The sequence below is a fragment of the Parasteatoda tepidariorum genome, chromosome 7 (assembly GCF_043381705.1).
Source record: "Parasteatoda tepidariorum isolate YZ-2023 chromosome 7, CAS_Ptep_4.0, whole genome shotgun sequence".
NCBI classification, from domain to species: domain Eukaryota; kingdom Metazoa; phylum Arthropoda; class Arachnida; order Araneae; family Theridiidae; genus Parasteatoda; species Parasteatoda tepidariorum.
The window spans coordinates 37,936,837-37,961,185 of record NC_092210.1 but is presented as its reverse complement, the minus strand read 5'-3'; the positions used below and the strand labels follow the sequence as shown (position 1 = coordinate 37,961,185).

General features: G+C 27.0%; 1 protein-coding gene across 1 annotated transcript in view; it reads right to left on the bottom strand.

The window, feature by feature from the left end:
- The window catches only part of LOC107455646 (uncharacterized), a 94,818-nt gene extending 72,183 nt beyond the window's left edge, over positions 1–22,635 (bottom strand). Inside the window, exon 1 of the mRNA XM_016073284.3 lies at positions 21,948–22,635. Coding sequence (XP_015928770.1) covers positions 21,948–22,325 — 378 coding nt within the window. The 5' untranslated portion in view covers positions 22,326–22,635. The remainder of the gene's footprint in view (positions 1–21,947) is intronic.
- Positions 22,636–24,349: the final 1,714 nt, after the last annotated feature.

Sequence of the window (24,349 nt, the reverse complement as noted above, 5' to 3'; positions counted from 1 at the left end):
CTCGCCAAGCAAAAGATTGAAGGGTAAGTCCATCAACAGATGGTGCTGCTAACTGAGAAAAACTTTAAAACCATGTTTTTTATAAAAGGAACCTACAAAAACGTAGAGCAGACAGAAGAAAACATCTAACTTCTTTAACATTTGACGTTTTACATCTAACTTCTTCTAGATATTTGTTATTTTTCCCGGTTTAAGATTTATTAATTTATAATAATTTAATATTTAAAATCTGCTCGAATGATCAATAAATAATGGTGAAACTTTTGTACTGTATGGTAATGACCATAATTCTGGTAATAAAAACTAAAATATACGATATTTAAATTATTTATTTGGTAATTTTTTTGTTCATACGGTAATGGTTTACCGGAAATTCTGTATTTCAAAATTATAGTTCTTATTACCACACATTTATTTTAAAAAAAAGAAGCAAAACCGAAAAGCAAATTTAACCGAATAAATGGTTTTTACGCCATGCTCTAAGATATTTTGAAAAAATTACTACGATTAATTGATCATTAAATTTTACCATTTCACCTACTTTAATTACATTTTATGAAACCATATTTTTTTATTGATTTAATTTTATATAAATCATTATCAAAATCTTTTTGGCGTTCCCATAGGGCTAGAAACACTGTTATATCCTTCCCATACTCTATTATATATTTGATCATATTCTATATGTATATTTAGCATATCACACTTTGTTTTTCTCGTCTTTGTAAGTGGAAGAATTTATCATCAAAAACAAGAAGCATGCTAAAGATTTTATAGAAAAAAAAATTTGTATTTATTTTAACGAATGAAAAAGATGGTGCTTTGAAAGTTTTTTTTGTGATATCAGGGAGAAAGGAAAAATAAAATAAAAAACTGCAGTTAGTCCCTGATTTCTTTTAAGTGCCAAATATTTAAAACATAAGCAAGGACACGTTTACACTCACGTTTTATATATTCGACACACGTTTAGTAATAATCTGCCACACATGTTTTTTTCTTAATTCTAGGATCATGATATTAGAACTATTTCACGAGATATATGACTCACTATGGTTTCACGATTATAATAGATCATAACCGCAAATACCATTGAAAAAGAAAAACCGAAACAAATTCTTGTGATTATGTTATTGCATTGCAAAGAATAAAAATTCAAGAAAATAATTATGCCAATTTTTTTTTCAGACTTTATGAGGCAAACCAAGTAAAAGTTAATAATTTGAAATGTTCGAGAAGATTCTATCGAATAATGAGAGAAAAAACCACAACGTGTTTATTCACGATAAGTTGGAAAAATTATATTGAATAATGAGAGAATACACCATAACGTGTTAACTTATGATAAGTTGAGAAATGTATATTGAATAATGAGAGATAAGGTATAAAAAATTCTGGATCAAATTATAGTAAAAAGTAACTGCACTTAGACTGCCGGGATGTTTTTACCGTGCAATCCCTTTTTACCGGAACATGTTAAGGAACAAAATATGTGGTATACTGTAATTTTTGCAGTAATAATTACCGTAAAATCCTTGAATCACTCTAATTAAATAAATATGTCTGTAAAAATTACGGTATAATATTTTACGGTAAAAATGGATTTCACGGATGATTCACCCAAAGTCCCGGTACTTTATACCGTAATATAATCCGGATTTTTTACAGTGTAGTTGAATAAATGTTCTACAAGTTAAACAACAATGTTTTTATTGCTTAACTTGTAAAGAAAAGTGTAGCTTAGAAGCAAAAAAATAATATAATAATTTTAATAACAAAATAATATAAAAAGAAAGACGAAACAATTTTATTTATATAGAAAAAAATAATAATAAAGGAGGGTTATGTTTAACTTTAAGCGTTAAAAAAAATTTATTGCAGCATAAATTGCTTCTTGTTTATTCTGCATTAATACAAGTATGTAACAACTGCTACATCTTTAGAGATTTTTATGTGAAGAAAAAATCCTTACGCACAAAAATAGCCATAATAATATTAGTAGGTAATATATTAGTAATAGTATTGATAATAATAATAATAATGGTAATACAATAATAATAATAATGTTAATAATACAATAATAATAGTAATGTTAATAATACAAAAATGTTAATGATACAATAATAATAATAATTAGCCGAAAATTACAATATATAATATTGAGCATAATAAACAACCTAATAGAAAATATTATTGTAATCAAGTGGAGATCTTAACTGATTTTTGGAACAAAACAAAAAAACAGGATGTAGAAAAAAGTAAGCATTAAATTCTTTCAAATAGCATTTTGGAATAGTGTTTTAAAGGATAGTTTGTAACAATTGATGACCTTACAAAAACAATTCAGTGGGAATAAGTAATTGTTTTTTTTAAGTATTTAAGGAGTATATTCACAATTGTTGGAGTATAGATTTTTCAAAAATCGAAATCTTCCTTTCCGATTAATATAAATGTAATTTTATGCATTCGAATTAAAATGTTTGCCCGATTTGCTTACTATAGAAACACATTTTTTTATTAAACTGTTTCTCATAAAAAACTTAAGGAAAAAATTTAAAAACATATTTTTCCAGAACAAACCGCCAACTAATTTTATGAGACATGAAATTTTGAAAGTGAACTCTTCCACTACTTATCGTAACATATCATTACTCTTATTTTAATCGCCTGCGAAGTGAATCATTCCTGTAATAACAACTATTTCAAAGGTAACTTATACCATTTAACACCTTAAATACTGTACTTTAAAAAGGAAATTACTTTCCTATTAAGAACTTTCAACCAAAAACTTTTACTAAGGAATGTAGAAAATAGGCGGAGGAATGAAATATTTATTGCAAGATATCATTAAAGAAGCGTAAATGCATCATTAGTTTTTTTCCAAGTGAATGAGTTTTTTCACTTTAATTTTACTGATTTCTTTGGGAAAATCTGTTCGTCTTAGGTTAATGGTAATGGAAACAACGTTACCGTTAAGGTATAAAAGGCAACATTCTATGTAATATGTCATTGAATAAAATTCATGCCTTATTATTATACAGAATGCCCGTAAATATTTATAATTTTTTCTATAAAATGATTAGATAATCTGGGAAATATTTAATTTTATAATTGGTGTTTTTTCTATAGTTTATAACAAGCGTTAAACAGCTAACTCATCTCTTTCGTGTTTACAACTATCAACGTACAACTCTTTTTTTTATTATAATTTTACAGTATTGTGCATAATCTGGCATGTCTTTACAATTTAAAAACTCCTTGAAAAAGTGTTTTGCAATAACAGGACCCTATTTGGACAAATTCACAAAAGCAGGACCCTGGTTGAAAGAATGTGACTTAACGCTAATTATATATTCACAAATTACGAATAATTGTTTCACAATTTTACAAAAACGGTCCTTTCACAAAATGTCTGGACAGACCCCTGCTTATGGTGTTTATTTTACACGCAATTACACAAAATATATATACAAATATAGTGGTATATACTATTATAAAAACTTCAGGTAAAAGGAAGCATTTTCTAAAATAATTACATTTCAAAACAACATAAAACATTTTTAATTAAGAGCCTTTTATGCTTCCCACCAAAGTGTTTATGGAAGGTGACATTTAATTACCAGTTGAATTAAAATGAATCAGATATGCATTCTTTTTTTAAAAAATGCACACAAACAAACAAAAGATTTATGAAAATAGATCATTTCAATCAGGGCCAGGGTCGGGCTAAAAAACAATGTTTTCCATTTAGGGCAATAACGATTCACTCACGATTGTGCTGTCATACGATTTAATAGCCTCACGACAGGGAAATTCCGAGATTTCATTATTTTCGTCATTTTTGCGCTTCCTAATATTAGATCATTTCCAAAAGTTTTCTTTACAGTTTCGCAATAATGAATTGTCTTTGTAAAGCTAATAATGATTCAAATATTTCAATCACTCTTTGCAGTTTGAATATTTACATTCAAAATAACTCTGATGCAATATAATTCTCACAAACTAAATTTTTAATTATGCAAGTGGTGACGAATAATATATAATTTTCGTTTTAATTTTTTGCAGTAAGAATTATTAAGCGATGACACATAATAATTAATGTTTTGCGTAAAGAATTGTAAATTAAAAGGAACAAATCTCGGCATTTATTCGATTATTTATGTTTGATGAGAAGTTATGTATTGTGTTTGCCTATATGAAAACTCTATCAACTATTCAGCTGTTTGATCCAAATATTCATACGAAAACAATATTAAAAGTCGTTATTGAGAATACACAAAATGCATATAATTAGAATATTTAATGCGCTATTCAACACAAATGCCATATTTGTTATATTTGCATTACAAATGCCATATCTGTATAAACTAAAATGATCCGGATGAGCATGGAATTAATAGTTTTTAACTGTGAATTCTTTATATATTCTTTATGGGGCGTGGCAAAAATTCTGGGACAAATTTATTGCATCATATTATAGAAGTTAACTAATTTCTTTTTAATTTGTGTGTTCATTTCTTTCTTGGTCTACCTTAATGATAAAATATTTTATAATAGATATCTTAGTTTAGGTATTGTTTTTTGGCTTTTTTGTAATGCCAAGCAAATGATCTACTATTTTAAGACTTGTTTAATCAAGGAACAGGACAGTGTGAAATTGTTTGTTTACTCTGTACTCAATCGCTGTACACAAAAGTTTGGACTCTCTCACAATTAAAGTCAACTCCCAGTATATTTTGTAAATAGTTTAATAAACGTTCATGGAATCTTCATTCCACAGAAAGAGTATTAAAATTGATTTCTTTAATCGATAAAAATTTAATTTGAACTTATTACCTAAATTGTGGGAAATTAAATCAAATCGGATCCACGATTCGGAACATAATGGAATCAACACAAGCCATTACGTGTATTTTTGTCCACTTGCCTGCCTCGTATCATAAGCTGTTTTATTTGTAAATAAGCTTTATTGAAATATTGCTAAAAAAATTATGAATCTTAAAATAAATTTATACCTCATTCTGTTTTCCTAATGTTACAGAAGAAATAGTGTTTAGCAGTTTATAAATCATTTACATCTAAGCGGTTAATCTTAAGGAAATTGTCTATTATTCGAGTAGCCCACCGAACTTCAGATTACCCAACCTAGCTGTAATGTCAAAGACGTGCCTTCCCGCTTAATCCTTGTAAGGACATAAACGTGATGTTGAAAACCGTGCCCATGACCACAATTCTAAATATTGACGACGCAGAAATCTAATCATATGAAACCATTTAATATTTTTAAATGCGATTAATAGAATTAACTGAATCAAAATATATTTCCTATTGTTCAAGTCATGGAAAACATTATTAGATTGCTATATTTCTCTAGATTAATCTTTTTTTTCTTCTTTTGAATAGCTTAAAATCCTTTGATATCATATCAATAACAGAGATGCAAGACGGATATACTTAATTAGTCTTTGTTGTCTCTGATAAAGTTTATTCAATTTGATAATACCTTTATTTCTATGCAAGCAAATGAATGAAGTGTGTTAGTTGCATTAAAATACAACATTTCAAGGTTCATCAAGAAATAATTTAAAGGCAAATTTAGATCTCATTTGGATATTTAACGTCTAGAAACAAGTGTACACTGTAAAAAATTTCGGATCAAATAACGTAAAAAGTACCGGCACTCATGATGCACGTGAAATTCATTTTTACATGCGAAACAAAAAATTTTATATCACGTAATTTTTACAGTAATAAATACAGTACAGTAATGATTATAATAAATATTGCAGTAAATATTATGGTAAAAATAAATATTTTATTGTATATATTTTATCATATATATATTTTATTATATACATTTTATTATATACATTTTATTATATATTTAATTATATATATTTTATTATATATATTTTATTGTGTATAATTTATTAATTAATAACTACTGTAATAAATATTACAGTAAAAATTCCGACTTAATATTTTACGGTAAAAATAAATTTTTACGGATTACGCATCCGAAGTGCCGGTACTTTATACTGTAATTTGATTAGGATAGGAATTTTTTACAGTGTAGATAAAAGAGAGCATTTATATTCAATTATGTTGATTACTATCGTAGCACGTTGATTAACAATTTATTGAAAAATGATTGTAATATTGTATGGATTCATAAATATTTTACAAAAATATTAAATGAAAAAAATACTTAATAAACGTTAAAATAAAGCTAAACTAGGCTTTCTGGAGACGTATCCAGGAGGAAAAATACTGATGAAGTTAAAAAAAAAGGTTGTGTCTTGGTGACGCGTAGTATGAGGAAAAAACCGAATAACTCTTTGACAACATTTAACCTAAACTGAATACTAATTATTTCATAGACTGAGAAATGAGTAATCCTATATTATAGTTTGTGTGTTATGCTTTATACGTACTAACTAAAGAGTGTTACCGATTAATTAAATGGCGAAATCAGGTGCAAAACTTACTTCCTCTGAATAAAAATGCTTGAGTTTTTTTATGAATCTGCATTTTTGTCTATTAAAATATAATCAGTAAACACAATTTGAAAATGTTTACTAAACCAAGTAAATATCAAGACAATTAAATTTTTTAATGAAAACTTAAAATACAGTTAATAAATATTGCACTGATGATAATTTATGAAAATGTAATGAAAATATTGTTATTCCTTTTTACTAGTTCAGAAGGTACAAATATTGAATAATTATTATTACATATTCATTCATCAAAAACACTATACTCAAAGAATAGAATTAAAATTAGAAATCAAGAGCAAATATTAAACTAAGTTTATTATCTAGATGTCTAGTGATTTTCATGAGTGCTATTTAGATTTTAAAATAAAATTAACTTTTTAGGTGAAATCAACAACAATCTTGCAATTTTACAATCTTGTTTTTTCTTTTTTTTATTAGTAAAATTTCGATGAATTAACGCAAGGCTTGAACAATTTTTCTTAACGTTCTTCACTCTTACGTAAAATAATTTCACTTCATAGGTTAAAAGATTTTTTCAAATTGTATGATAAAAAAAAAATCACTGCTAAACTGTTAGACATTTAGGTGTATCGAACCATACACTATAAAAGGTATGATCAAATCTACCAGAATATGGTGAAATTTACCGTGTTTCTGGCTCTATGTGAACACCAAAAAGCTAGATAATTTGTACCTCTGTAGTAATGAATTAGGTAAAATTAACAATATAATACCATTTCATAATATCATTTAAAATGTGATAAATGTGGTAAAATTCAGTACTTTTATCAAGATACCTCAGAGCATAGCATAAAAACCTTTTATTCTGTGTTAAATTTACTTTTCAGTTTTGTATTTTTTACTAAATGTACGGTAAAAAGAATTATAATTGTGAAACTAAGTATTTCCGGTAAATCGTTACCATATGAATGGAAAAATTATCAAATGACTGGTTAAAATATTGTAGAGTTTGGTTTTATTTTAACAGAATTATGTTTATATGCTATTTTTACCAGAAATGTCATTACCATACGTTACCATACATACGGTAATTTTACCAATTTTTTTTTGTCCGTATAATATCGTTTTAACTAACTACAAACTCAATACGGTGCAAAATTTAAAATTTAAACACAAAACCATGCAATTTAATCATTCTATACCTTGCAATTTAATACTTTTATTAAGTGATATTTTGGTTTTATATGAAAGGAAACGGGGATCACTTTAGTACCTTTATAAGATTGCTGCTAATTCACATGGAATTGTCCTTTTAAATACCGATATTTGGTTCATCGTTCAGAGAGTGTACGCACTATAGATGTACTATACTATAGATGTACTATAAATAGTACTATAGATGTTCTATAGAGAGAGTACTATAGATGTATAATATAGTGATTATAACGTAAATTATAAGTACAGATAAACATATTGGAAACATTATTCCAATTTTCTATTTCAATATTTATACCACTGATCTCATTGATGTATAAATTTATATTTAAACTTAACAATAACATTTCTGTTTTTCCAAGATATTATGAAAAACAATTTACAGTTTTAACCATAAACGTATCTCAATTAATAAAACTAAAAATTAAAATAATGCTATTGTATTCAATAAAATTATTGTTTGAACTCATTTTATTGCTTGATCAGAACATAACAGAATCTCATAAAATGCCTCTCTTGTTTAATTAATAAATCGGTATATTTCAATTTGGTTTTCGTTAGCTTAAAATTTTGGCAAAAAATTTATAACTATAGATATGTATATTATAGGTCAATTTAATTTATTTCAAACACATTAAAATATAGTTTTTAATTAAGAAAAACAAATTTTACATCTTAACTGAAACCTTAAAGTTAACAAACATTTAAAAAGCATTAGACAATGTACGATTAATTTGGATTCCGTTGAATGAAATACTTTGACAATAAATATTAGGACTACATAATTCAAATTAAATATTCTAGGCTTAAAATATTATCTAAGCTAAATTTTTTTTGCTCATTTGAAATTCATTAAGTTCACACAGACAAACAATTAGTGCCTCCATGATTAACGAGAAAATTTTTTATTCATTTCAACTAAAAATTCCAATTTCACAAATTTTTCAAAGATTTACTTGGCTCAGAGTGAAATATGGTCACTGAAGTAATTGTAATTCGACTTAATTTTACCCAAATAGAACTTTTTGACAATTGTTTTTCAAATACACGTTAACAAACCCAATACACGTTAACAAGTCCCATAGATATTACTACCTCCATGATCAACGAATTTTCTTTACTCATTTCAACTATAAATTCTAATTTCACAACAATTTTTTAAAAAAACAATGCACAATGTGCGATTCTTTTTATTTCTATGACCGAAACGTGAAGGTAAGAAAGGCCAACATCGGTTAGCACACCCTTAAAGGCTATTCATTCTTAATTCATCAAGTGCACACTGCCACAGTACATTCCTTGCATTATACACATGTTTTATGCACATAAAACTTTTATCTCTACAATGGAAGGAAATGGTGCTTTTTTTTCTCCCAGTATTTATTCCATTCATCCCTTTCAAACCTCAAAAAATAAAATTTTTACCGCAGGCATATTTTATCACACGCCTTTTTATTTCATTCGAAGCGCCACCTACACGTGAATAACGAAAGAGGTTAAAAAAGAAAAACGACCTTGGAAGGCTGCATCAGGCCAGGTAAGCGCGGGAACTCTGAGAATTACTCGAACCTGAAAAGGATCTTCCAGTTCGCCATTTCTAGTTTTTTCTTTAAAAAAAAAATGGTAAGATGAAAAACGGATTAAATTGCACGTCATAGCTTATGGGAACTGCTTACGCAGCCTAACAACTTTTTCTTAACTTCACTGGGTAATTGACCAGATAAGCTATTCTTTTAAGAATACGCTGATAAAAAAAACGGAGCAGTAAAGTTGTTGTTAGTTCCGATTCTTAGAATAATAAAACACCGAAGATAAAAAAATATTTTTCAAAAAACTAAATATCATTTACTCTTTTTACTACGAACTCCTTAATATAGAGAGAAAATAAATATAGTGCTGAAATAGCTTGAACATAACCAAAAATGTTATTTATGTAGCAATATGAGTAGTTATACTGTATCAGTGCCTCTCCCTCCCAAATCATATTTCACTTAAGGTATTTAGAAAATTCTTGACTTTTTTATCTTTATTACAGGAGCAACTTAGACAGAGGTGAAGCCATATCATACGGTAATATCTACTAAACGAGGAATGAATGCACGATATAATTCGATTTTCGAGCACTTTATATAGGGTGTTTAAAAAATAATGGACAGAAGTGGCAGGTACATCGTAACGTTTGAGAATTGCATAGTACCCCGTAGTTATGCTGTTAGAAATGCTTCCTCATTATGTACTAATCCGGAACCTCATGTAAACCTAATCCGGTACTTTTATTTATTTAAATTATATTAATTTTGAATAATTTATGTGTTTTGTTACTGTTAATGTCGAAAATTGAATCAGCAAAATAGGAAAATTAAATAGGCAATATTAAGTGCCAACTAGCCGCGGTGGCTCATGGTATAAAGCGTTTGCCTTCCGATGAGGTGCCCCAAGTTCGAATCTCAGCGATGGCTGATTGTTACGAATTCTGCCCCCTACACACAACGACCACAGTGCTAACATAAAATAACCTCAGTGGTAGACGGATCATGGTTTAGAATCCTATCGCTGTCGGACTAACTGTAGGAGGTTTTCTTGTTTTCCTCCCCTTGAAACGCAAACGCGAGTTAGTTTTATCAATTAGTCTTCAATTAAGGCTACTTTGTCCCAATACTTGATCCATCAGTTTCCTTGTCTTTTGGGTCGAATTTTAAATTACATGGCCATGGAGTTGAACATTGATAGTTGTAAACTTAGAATTGCATTAGCGGTTTAATGACGATTATAAAAAGATAAAATAGGTTCAGAAATTATTAAATTACGCATCGTAATTTAATCGCAACTGACATAATATTATTTTTTAATTTAAGCACCAAAATATTAATATTTAAAGTTGGTTAGTTTTTATATATTGACTTAAACGAATAACTATCTATGTTAAGCAAGTAACATTGTTATGAAACGTTAGATGCATGTTTAATAACTTTTATTACTCTGAGAGCCGTTAGTGTTTCATTTAATATACTAAATGATATCATCTTATACAATAGTGATAGATGTACCATTCATTTAATGTTTTCGACTGCCATTTAATATTTAAGGAGTTTGAGTGAATTAGTGAGTTTTATAATTTTCAACTAATGTAACAGCAATTAATGTTTTATCTAGTTTACTGAATGACACCCTATAATGGTTCTTGTTACAACGAGTGCATAAGGACACGAGACAAGATGAGGAATTGAAAAAATAATGGAATAAATAATAATAATAATTACTAAAAAGATAAATTCGGAATTACTCGAAATAAAAAATAATTTCCGAAATTTTAATAGAAAAATGAGATAAAGTAACAATAAAAAACATACAGTTGGAATAGGATAAACTACTTTGTGTGTTAATATAAAATTCTAATCATAAAAGCGTATAAGATTGCACAAAATCATAGATTAAAAAGTTTAATTTTAATAAACAATTTAAATATATCATAATGAATATACGAAACCACTGAATGACGTTTAAAATATGATAAAGACATAACGCTCTTGAATTTATTGCTTATATTTAAAGATGTTTCATAAATATAAAAATTTATTATATAAATTATAAACATAAAAATTTATGAAACAAGTTTTTTTTTTTTTTAGATTTATTAGTGTTGTTTGAATTATTGATAAGATATGCACATAGAATAAATGAGTTTCAAAATATATGTCTTCAAATAAAAATTTAAATGATAATCATAGATTAACTATTGTTATCATATTTTTAACAGCTATAAAAATCATTATTTAGATGCGTTGTCGAATTATTACTAAAACATGTAAAAAAAAAATAAGCGAGTTTCAAAATATAAGTGTATAAAATAAGATGTGCGACGATCATCATCGACTAGTTACTTTAACGAAAATAATGATGTTTCNCATCTATTACATGAAGGAATGTTAATGAAAGCAAATGATTTGAAAAACATGTGCTTTTTATAGCCGCCGTATCTCGCCCAAATATTATTTTGCCTGCATATTCCATTACTTTATGCTATTCAAAGTAGAGCATTCATTTTTTTTTAATAACATTTTTGTTCTTAAACTTTATGTTTACCGCTTCGCTAGAGGTAGAAATGTATTTAAGTTATTAGCTTTAAAATGAAATAAAATAAACCTAACAAACACCTTATGTTTTTAAATTATACATTAAAATTATTCTTAAGACATAAATCGGTGGAATATATTAGTTTTCGATGCACTGATTTTCACCGAATTAAATCAGAGTTTATAGTTTATATTCCATTAATAATGGGTTCACTGATAAACACGAAATAGCCTATTAGGTGGGTTAAAAGATAAAATAAAAGATTTTTTAAAAAATGCATTATTCTCGTCATCTGTAATGTTAAAAAAAAAAATTGTTTTCTGCGTTGATGTATTTTTTTCAATTCCATAACCGTTTGTGCTAGGGTCATGAAATTTAAACAATGGATGGAGAGGATGATTTTAGCCATTGGTGCTAAAAATTTGAATTAGCTTAAACAATAAATAAATAATCCCAAGAAACTGGAGCTATAAGATATTACTAGATTAAAACCTTCATTCCCTTGAAAAATATTTAAGTCGATATGTTCATGGGCTCAAAAACATGTCCATCACGTCTAGAAGGTCTTGAAAATGGGCACCTATTTTTGAGCTTTTAATAAAGTAATGGTTTAAACATTGTTACAATCAAAACTGAAAACGATTCACTTTTTTAAATCATTTAAAATCATTGTTGTTTTCTACCTTACAGTTCTCTTGAATCATTACTAAATTCCCTCCAAATTAGTATTTCTAAATTTATCTAACACCAACTGATTATTTTTTTATAGTTATGCTTTCGGGACGTATTTATTTAAGCCTAAATAACAAAAAATCTACGGTAATTGAAATGAAAAAGTTCACTTTATTTACCATACAGCAAATGCTTTAACTACACTTTTGTTTGTTGGCCGCAATCAAAAGTCAATGTAATCTTTTTAGGTGCTATAATGCTTAAATGCCTAAAGATCAATTTCTATAAAACATACTTTTATACCCTTTTCAATATTTTGCATAAGTTAGGTCAAAATAAGTTAAAATAATATGTATACCTATTTATTAATTTATGGTTATGAAATACAGCACCGGTGTCTATTTTTGCTTTAAAGGTAAAATCTTTTCTTCCAATTTGCACTTATTTGCTGTTATTTAGATATAGAAACAATTATTAATCAATGAAATTTCTTTAATTTAGAAGATAAATTTTTGAATATGAATGAAGAAATATTTTTTTTAAATTACTTCCTTGGATTTTATATTTCAGTACAAATATAATTCCGATAATCTAACAGATATTTTAAAAACTGTTAAACTGTATTTTATAATTAAAAAAGACCAAAATATATTTTTGCTTATAATTAGAGTGTCAAAAAATATATAAAAGAGACACCGATGTCCCATCTGCGTCAAAGGGTTAATGGTTTGGACCAATAACGTTAAAATCACAGGGAAAAGACCTCAAGTAAGACTAAAAAAAATGAAATTACTTTATCTGATTTAATTGTGTCAGTACTCTCAATTCCCCGCATGGTTGCTTTCATGTTGATAAATGCAAATTTATTGATTATTTACTTTTTTTTACCTAGCACAATGAATATTCAACTAGTTTTTAATTTAAAAAAAAGCTTTTTTGTATCAAATATAAACTAGTTAAGTGTTAAAATAAATATGTTTTCCAACTTTCTATGTTTTAGTTTATTTCAAAATCATTATAATAGTTAAGACTATTAAAATAAAAACTCAACACTAATTAGATACGTGTTATGTACCGCATATCGTGTTATCAAACTATTCACGAATTTTTAACAGAACGTGTTGGTACGTGCTAATTGTGTAAGTTAGTGAAATATCGCAAATTAAATAAATATTTTATGTTCCTGATTCACCATCTTAACCTTCCTCGAGAGAAGCCAAAGATCCCACGCGAAAAACGTTAATTAAACATCTCGGTCAATCTAGTGAAAACGAGTCTTGAATTTTGTTTTCAACCCTGGGGGGTCACTGGTCATCCCATAGAACAAACGATGTCAACATCTGTAGAGGACGATACCTTGCGATGGGGCTATTACTGTTCCATTTCAACAAATATGATGCTTCAGGGGACAGAATGTCCTTATTTAGAACGTGTTTTTCCCTAAACATTTTCTCTTTTAAACAAGATGAACAACCATAAACATGACACTCATTTATAAAATACTTTCGGATTAACAGTCAAAACAAATAAAACGCAATTCATTCCAGGGTGTAAAAGGGTGCTCGTGACTTGATGGTGAAATAAAAACTGGGGCATCGGCAACTGAAAGTGAATGGATGACAAAATAATTTATATAAAAATTGGCGACAGGTGAAATTGAGAGAAAGCTTTCATTTCCGTGAAATGTAGTGCGCGGGCTTTAATTTGAGTTTTATTTATTAATTTTTTTTTATTAACTTGCTTCGTTGTTGAACTGGATTCAAATTGACTGGATGTATTGCAGAATGGTTCAATGTGGAATAGTGCAAATAATAAAAAGGACATGAAAAATAAAAATAAAATCAAATAATTACAAACATTAAAAACAAACAAATATGATGGTGGAATTTTGATAGATTATACATTATATACTATACATTATGTACTATATACGTAATTGACCAGTATTATTTAGAATAATTACAGTGTCTTCTGTTGGTCAAGCAGAAATTCCTAACAGGGTGTCGAAGGTGCCAAATTTTTGAAGGGAAAGAAGTTATATTATACTGTTCCAATAATATTCCAAATTTCACACATGAGAAAGAAAATTTTAAAATGTGGGAAAGAGATAAAATAATTTTTCACCTCTTTCTTGTTTTCAATTATAAGTCGGAATTTAATTTGATTATAAGTAGAGAAAATTCTCGTTATTTATTTGAAATATTTAGAGGGACTCTTGGAGATTTTTTTATCAAGTAACCCGTAAAGCATAATGTGCATAAACCCATAAAGGTAAAAAATGTTCTTTACCGTAAACTTTGTGGTTAATTGGATGATCAGTAAGCTGCCGGTAACTTTAACGAAAAAGTGGCGATAGTTATTTCGTTACTTTGAAATGTTCGCTAGGAGAACCAAGAAATGGTTTCGTCAAAAACGAAGAAAGTTTCGTGATATTTTATTATCCCTTTTTTACAGTAAATATAATCTCATGAAAATGAATCAGAAATGATATCTTTCCTAATGATCAGTAGCAAATTCGGCTGCAAATGAAATTCAACGCAAGATTTAATGTTATTTTTTTTTTGAAAGTTTATGGCTTTATGTAGAATAAATATGAAACAGTGTATGCATTTATATTTATTTAAAGGAACGAATTAGAATTTTCCATTTGAATTGAATACTACAAGCAATTTTTTTTTTTTTTGGAATGAGATAAGATAACTAAGCTAACACGAATTAATCACGTAATTATAAATTGCGTAATAGCTATTAAAATATTTTTATAAATTTCCTAGTTCCCTTTAAAAATATACATTTTCAAAACAATATTCATTCACTTAAACACCTTTGAAATGTATTTTAATTACAATATAGATAAGATTTGTAAATGTTAAATGTTCATGTATAGAATCGATATTGAATTGGTGGTGGATATGAGAAATAAAAAATACAAAAAGTGCAAATATTTACATTTAATTTAATAAAAGCAATATATTAAAAATCTTATTTGACACACATAACTCTCAGAAATACAATGCCTAATTAATTTTTTTTAATTTTTTAAATTAAAATTTAAGATTTTTTATTTTATTTGAAAAGCAAACTTGTTTTACAATAAATTGACAAAAAAACAGATTTATGTTAAATGCAACACAGAGATGCAAGACAAATTGTTCAAAATGAAATAATTCAAAAGTTTTTAAGCATTTTTAAAAAGCACATCCCATTATGTGTGACCTGATTTCAAACAATAAACAATTTTCCATTTATAATATTTAATTTATTCTTTTAAAGTCCTCTTATAAAATTTAACAATTAATATTTCGCAAATGAAAATCTAAACCATTTATTTCTTGTCATTTTTCTTTTGCACTAAACACTATTTCCGCATCTATTACCTAAAGTAAATTAAATTTTGATAAATTTAATTTATATCCTGTACTTCTTTTATTTAATTAACAACTACTTTATTCTATTTGGTTTATCCTAAATCATATCTTACAAATGAAATTTTTACATATTAAAATGACTAAAAAAACTATGTTTAAACTAGAGTAAATGTTTTTAAACTCAAATGTTTTTTATGTCTTTTTATTTATATTTTTAAAAGTTCTAATTTTGAATCTGGATTTTAATATTCAGAAGACAAATTGTAATGGAATCAAAATTATTTTTAAGAAAAAAAAACAGGTATAGAGAACTAATATTTTAAATTTACGGCAGTTACAATGGAGCGATAAAATATCGATTAATAATAACTACTTAACTTTAAAATGCAGTTTTAAGTATTTTTACAAAATTTACAGATCACAAGAGGTAGATTCCAAACGACTTCTTATTTAATTGTATTAAGATGAAGAATCATTCAATTTTATTGTTTCTCATTCAAGGTTTTAACAAAAATTATGAAATATTTTAAAATCAAATTTATTGCCATCATACGCAAAATCCATTTTTGTCGTAAAATATTATACCACAATTTTTACAGTCAACATTATTAGACACATTATTAGAGTGATACAGAGATTTTACAGGAACTACTTACGTAAAAATTACGGTTTATCAGATTTTTTTGTTCCTAACCATCCGGCAAAAAATTTATTTTTACCATTTGTTCTGGAATTTTTTTACAGTGTAAACGTATGCGTTTGATACAGATTTATTTATCTTACGTTAAATATAACATTTGATAAGTAAATATCATCAGTAGACTACGTTACCCGTTGCTTCTAACGTAACCTGTGTACCGCGTTTAAGGCTTAAATGATTAAAATGGTTAGAGTACACGTAGTAATCCGTTGAGAGATCAAAGATCTAGTCATAAGACAGAATTCCTATTTTAATTTTGTTAATAAATAAAGTGTGTTTCTTATTATTTGTTTGAAGTTCTCTTTATTTTGTGTATAGTTTTTTATAAATTCAGTTGGTAAAAAAAAAAAAAAAAAAAAACATGAGTGTGTTATTTTTTTTAAATTAAATTCTATCACACGGTAAAAAATCAGGTAAAATTACAGTATTGCAAGGTAGTGACATTTCCGGAAAAAAAGTAATTTTGATTAATAAAACCAAAATATATGGTGTTTAAACCATTCATTTGGCCGCTTACCGGAAATTCCGATTTTCAAAATTATAGTTCACATCACAAGACATTTAGTAGAAAAAAAAATTGAAAGGTAAATATCGAATAAACTATTTTCATGTAAATTAAAGTTATCCTCGTAAAATTACCAAATTTTATCACATTTTATAAGACCAATTTTATTGTTAATTTGACCAAAATCATTAGCAAAGAGCTTCAGTAAAAGTTACCAAGCCTTTTTGAGTTCCCATAGAGCCAGAAATACAGTAAATTTTACCCTATTCTGGTAGTTTGTATTCTGGTAGTATTCTGGTAGTAATTTTCTTCTCATTGCTGAATAATAAACAATCGTGAACTAATTAGCAACTTATATTCACGCCGTAGAACAAATACTTAGTTTGTAGTTTAACATTGCACACAAGTGTAAAATCGTCTTGAATTCATTCTTTAAGACCAGTAATAAAATAAAACATTTTTTTAACATCAAACAAAAAATCAAAAATTAAGTTGTTACTTTCTAGAAGAATTTTTAATCCTGTAAAATTTATTATTTCTACAAATGTACACAATAAGGACAAATGTCCTAATAATTACTGTACTTTTATCATTCCTTCCTTGAAAGCTTTACAGAGATATATATTTACTGAATCTAAATACATCAGCATGTGGTGAACTTTGGTTGCTTTATATTTAAATTGCTCTCTCATGTTTTATGGTCAGGGATTGAAAGAGAAAATGGTCATTTTCAGTTTCAAAGGGATCGTTTGGAATTACATACTCTATAATATAAAATGAAATTACAAGGTCCGACCAGTATATAAAGTGCCAAACGACTCATCAGAAGTTTATTCTTAGAAGAGAAAGCCGAATGTTTCTTAAGAAGAGAAGGCCATAGACCCTTAATGTTTACGGATATGAAATATTTAAGTTATACTCAGAGCAGTTTTAAAGGGGTTATCAAACTGCTGATATCTAAATAGAAATACGTGGTAATGCAATGATGTTAAATAAAAAATTGACGAGAGTTGGTAGTGAATTTACGAATTACGTATAAAGTTGTTTTTAGGGTACTAAATATGTATTATAAATATTGAGTTTTATTTGTAAACAATTAGAAAGCCTGCACTTTTAGTAATTTCGAAATTAACTATTATTATTAGAATTTTTTTAAAATTTTAATAAGGAAACAAGTTGGGCCTTATGCCTTTCAATTTTATACTTCGTTGAACTTGATATACTATGGTTCAAATTGAACGACAATTCAGTTTAATTTAGCCCTCTCCCCTTAGAGCTTCAACAAATTTGCTCGGTATTAAGGTTCGATGACCGATATTATGGTTTGAAAAAGTACTTAAGCATTTATCGGCACTAAAGCAAGTAAGGCATTATTTCAGTAATAGTTTTGTCGCAAAATAAGCACGTAAATTCTTAATATACATAAATATTATTAAAAGTTAATTTGAATTTCATTGAATATATGAATATAGCACCGTATTTTATGGATCTATTAAATACCAAAATCATTACCAAAGTGCTTTGATGCAAATCAACGAGCTCTTTGGCGTTTCCATAGAGTCAGAAACACGGTAAATTTTATCTTATTCTTTTAGTTTTAACCATACATTTTTTTCAGTTTACATACTGTAATTAATGACAATAAGTTTAAATTTGTACTGTAAGTGATAAATTTGTCCTTAATAAATAATAATGTATCGAAATTTAAAGACTTCAGGGATAAAAATGATAATCCGAGAGAACAATTGCTTTACGACATTTCGATCACCAAGTAAAAACACAATATCAAATGTGACGTGGAAAATTCGATCAATAAAAATCTATTTCTAGTTCACTTTCTCCATGGTTTCAATGATTCTTACTTTCGTTTATTACTTATTACATGTATAAATATGAAACCGCGAGGAGGGTTGAATGATCTTTATTACCTGCATTAACTATTAATGACAGCTTGGAGAAAATTAATGTTAATGTTTAAACCAGCAGTTCCCAAATGGTGTTCTGCGGAACCTTAGGGTTCCGGGAAAAGTTCTCAGGGGTTCCGTGAGTTAGATTTTTTTTTAAATCAATTATGATTTTTGAGTCCCCTTAACTATATTTCATCCAACAAATATACTATTATATATTTAATATTTTGGGTAGTTTAAGAAAATTATTTGAGTGAATTGCCAATGAAAAAAGAAGCATCGAAATTTAAATAAAAATATATACTCTCTAATAACAATTAAAAGAAAATACGATACGAAAAGGAATTACGAAAAGAATAAGCATTTACAAATAATTGCAACAGTATTTATCATCAAATTTAACAATTCAAAATAAAATAATCAAATTCAAGTATAAAGAAAAAATTTTCTCTGACAACCATTCACACATTTTATTACAAAATATATATTCAAAAACCATAATTCAGATTATTTTATTCAATTTCATCATAGGCATACGACAAGATCTACTAAATTAGAAAACGCTGCAGCCCTGCGAATTAAGCTGTCTAACAAAAAAAATACATAATCGAAATTCGCCAAAAGAAGCTCAGTTATTTAGGGTTCCGTAATAAAAAAAAATGGAAACAATGAACTAAATTACTTAAAAAAAGTGTTAAAATATATGCTCTTTTTGTCAAATAGCCATTTTAACGAACTTTTATTTAATGAACATTTCATCCTTAACACATAAAAAAAAGTTTATATTTAAAAAAAAACTTAAACATTTCAAAAAACTAATAATGCATAAAAACTACTTAAACATCAAAACTAATAATTCATAAAAACTAATTGTCGAAGCTTGAAAAATACAGCAATCTATTATATTTAGTCGCATCGTGCACTTTAAAAAATTCCGGAACAAATTTCGATAAAAAGGTACTTTTAACCGTAAAATTCATTTTTACTGGAACATGTTATGGAACGAAAAATTTGATAATTTTTACAGTAATAGTTACTGTGAAATCACTAAATTACTCTAATTGAATAAATATTACTGCAAATATTAAGTTGTAATATTTTAACGTAAAATGGATTTTAAGGACGATGCACCTTATGTGCCGGTACCGTAATTTGTTTCGTAATTTTTCACAATGTATAGCACAAATGCAAAAAAAAAAAATTTACAATAATAATAAAATATATATATATATATTTAGCTACTCTAAATCCCATTATAACTCATAGCATTTTTAATAGAAACTCATAATTTGTTTGCACTTAAAAAAATAAAAACTCTATGAGCGTTATACTTTAAAAAAAATTAATATTATTATTAATTCTAAAATGAAATCATTAAAATTAATAAACTTTTATTATTATAATTTTTATTTAGCTACTCTAAATCACTTCAGAACACAAATTATTTTTGACATATACTAATTATTTCTATTAGAAAGAAGAAAAATTCTTAAAATCAACATGTTATTAAAAAATAAAAATACTATTTCGGATTTAAAAAAAATTAGTGAATGAAATAAATAAACAACTACTAAATTATACTATTTTGTTACCGAATCGTTAAAGTCACTGTTAGATAATATAAAAAAATGTCAAAAATAAATCAAAAAGTTCATTTATTATTAATTTTTTTTCTGGAAGATACTGAACAGCTGACAGAAAACTAAATTCCTTGAAATCTTAAAGATATGATGCAAAACAGATGACGTCACAGTAACCGAGGAAAAGAATGCAAACTACTGGGCCGGAACTAAAACAAAAGATAATTCCATCGCTATGACAAATATGCGAAACAATTCAAATAACTCGGTTAAAAAAAAGTCTATGACATACAATTATTTTTATAATTTTTTTTTGGCAATCATAATTTCTTTAAACAATTATTTTATTTTTGTTCGAATCTAGGTAATTAAATTAAAAAAAATATAAAAAGTACGAAATCATTAAATAAAAAAAATAAAAAAAACAAGAACAGGTTACTTGAATATGAACATATATAAGTTTCCCAGATAATAAATATGCCAATTAAAAAAAGGAAGAAAAAAATGAAAAAAAAACAATTCGGTTAATTAATATTGAGAAATAACTGATTCTGGCAATCGTGTAGATAATATTGCGCTCATCTTTTCCAATTTTATGACAATGCAATCATCATTTAGAATCATTATCATTTTCCATAGTATCATTAATCCATAGAATCACAAATACATTAAATTTTAAGTTAATTTACGTTTTGCTTATGGAATAAGTACACTTAAAGTAGCAATTGAATAGTAAGTATTGGTGTAACTGCAGCATTTTTGGTAACATTATTACTTCTAAGGTAACAACAATGGTAGATAAAAGCTCAAAATAAAAAATAAAAAACGTATCATACTTAGTTGGAACTATTTTTCATTGGAAGTCACTCACACACGCACATTATTATTCATTATGCAATAATAACTCAATTTTAAACTTCATTAATAATAAGCCAATAACAACATTAATTATTAATTTATCATTTAATAATTTAAAGTAAGTATATTTAATCAAAAACTATTTCCCTAAGGATATACATGTATATATTTTTAATAATTAAAATTAATTATTTAAAAGCCATACTCACGTCGTTCAAATTATCACGTTGAAAGAACATTCATGCATCCTCAATATATTTATTAAATATAATCAACCCTAAGTTTTTTTTCCTTTCATTTAGAACAAACTAAATTACTATAAAATTTTAAAAAATGCAAGTAAATGTTTTTTTTTAAATTTTTTTCTCATAATAATATTTTAAGAAAATAAAAGCTTTTAACACAACAATACTTCTTGTTTATTTAAAAAAAATTAAATGCTTTCACATCCTTTTATAATACCATAAAAATTATCTTGAATATATAACATTTTGTGACTTTATTTTTTAAGACTACTTCGCCGAGTACCCATATTTTGATATTAGAAGAACAATTGTATAAAATTTCTTATTGATTAAAACATTTGATTAAAATAACAAAAAGTACTTACGATTTCTTTACGTAAGCTATCCATTGCAAGATCAAAGCTTGATCTGCATTTTCTTAAAGGATATCCACCGAAGCTGTTATCACAATCTCTTGGTATTCCAATCGAATTTTCATTAGATATTTCATTCGTTTCATTTTCAGTATTGCTTTTCAGATCGTCATTATCTTTTTTCAGATCTGCCGGTGAATCAAATTCCTGAAAACTATCTTGCGGAACATCGCATATGCTCCATCTTTTTTGCATACTCGCAGTCCTCTCCAGTCGTTTCAAATAAAATTCTCTACATTTTCTGGCCACAGTGCCCCGAGCCGGACTACAGCGAGCAAATATTGGAGAAGGTAAAGGGGAAGGACCCCCTAACTCACTGTCACTACTCATAGTGTATCAATTTTGGTTACAATTAAAACAAGAGCAAATTCATTTAAAAAAGAATCATAGCATTAAGAATAGTTTTCCAAACGATTTCCTAATATTTATTGTTTTTCACCAAGTAGATATTCCGCAGACGATCTTTTAAAGATATTCTTTTTTTTACTCTAAGAGAAATCCATGTCACGCACTTCAATGTTTACCTTTCGAAGACACGAACCGAGTTCAAGAGAAAGAATATCTTTGCTGATCCTACAGATACCTGAGATGATGTTCGAATGAAAAGGATTACAACTCGGGAGAAATTCACGGGCAAGACAGACCGCGACCTGTCAAAAATGGGTTGCCGAGTGGATTGGTCGCCAACGTAAATAATCATCGCCAAATGTAACTTCGATTCTTTTATTTGTTATAACTGATTTTAGTAAACGTACAAATAGAATTGAGAGTCATGCCCTTAAATGCTTGACATTTCAAAGTTTGATTTTTATTTACTTTTTATTCAAGATTAGAAATAAACATTGTTTGATGAAATAATGAAAATTATTTATATTTCTCATTATCAAAACTGAAATTAAATTCTAAACCAACTATGGAATATACCAAAGACACTAATAATCTTTTTACTACTGCTTCTTGCCTCGATTCATGTAAACGTTTTGTTTAGGTTAAAATATTTTTATGTAATTTTTACTGTGTTTATCATATGAAATTACACATTCTATTATTTAGTTTATATAAACTTACCTATATCACAAGTACAGTTGCTGTTCCGTTAGTTAATTGTTTCTCCCAGTAAGTTTTTTTTGAATAAAATAAAACTTATCCTAACAGTTAGTTCTCAGAAATAAAAAAAAATGATAGCTAATTTTGAAATAGCTAATGAATAACTAGATAATTTTGAATAGCTAGATGATAGCTAATTTTGAAAATCTTTTTCTTGTTGTAATTGGCAAGTCCTAAATTGGAACATATATATTTTATAAATTATAGAACAAATAATTAAATACTCAGCATTTATATTACCCCAATGTTTCTTATAACATTTTTGTAAATTATAGACAACTTTGAATAATTATTTGAAACAGAAAGAGATGGAAAACCAATTCTCTACTACTAATTATTATGCATTTAAATCAATATATAAAGCCATAAGAGGGGGGGGGGGCGAGAAAATAAAGAAAAACACGTTAGGCGCTGAGCCAGAAAAAAATTCGGCTAAAATTACCATACTGCAGGATAATGACATTTCTGATTAAAAAAAGAACAGCATAATTTTGGTTAATAAAACTAAAATAAATTTTCCATTCATAGAGCAACCGTTTACCGGAAATTTTGGTTTTAAAAATACTACACCACAGTTTTAGTAAAAACTGCAAAACTAAAAAAAAAATCCATCTAACTAAGTAAATGGTTTTTATGCCATGCATTCAAGTATCATGATAAAATTATAGAATTTTATCACATATTATGAAACCATATTTTATTGTTAATTATATCAATAGCATTACAAAAGTGTTTCGGTAAAAATTACCGAGCTGTTTGATGTTCCCATTAAGCCAGAAACATGGGAAATTTTACCATATTCTGGTAATTCTAACCATACTTTTTTCACAGTGCATTAATACGTTTTTTATAATGAATTTTATGGACAATAATTTATTGATAGTTCAAGATACCATGAAGATTAAGGCCTAAATAATGCAGAATGCAAATTAAAGCTTTGTAACAGATGCCATTTCTTAGTATTTAAAATGGCATCGAAATTCTGATTACATTTCAGCAAAGGCGTCGTACCTCATATTACACAACTAAGATCATTGAGAAGCTTGGATTCATGAGTTCAAAGGAAAATATATCGAAAAATAATGTAATTGAATGAAAATTTTGTTTGATTTCATTTCAAGAGATATATTAAAAAGACTGGAATAAACCAGAAAAAAGCATGCATTCTGTTGGATATTTCTTTAATCTAAAGTGCATTTATATGCGATTGAAAATGCTATAAAGAAGTGTAAAGTCAACGATTTTGG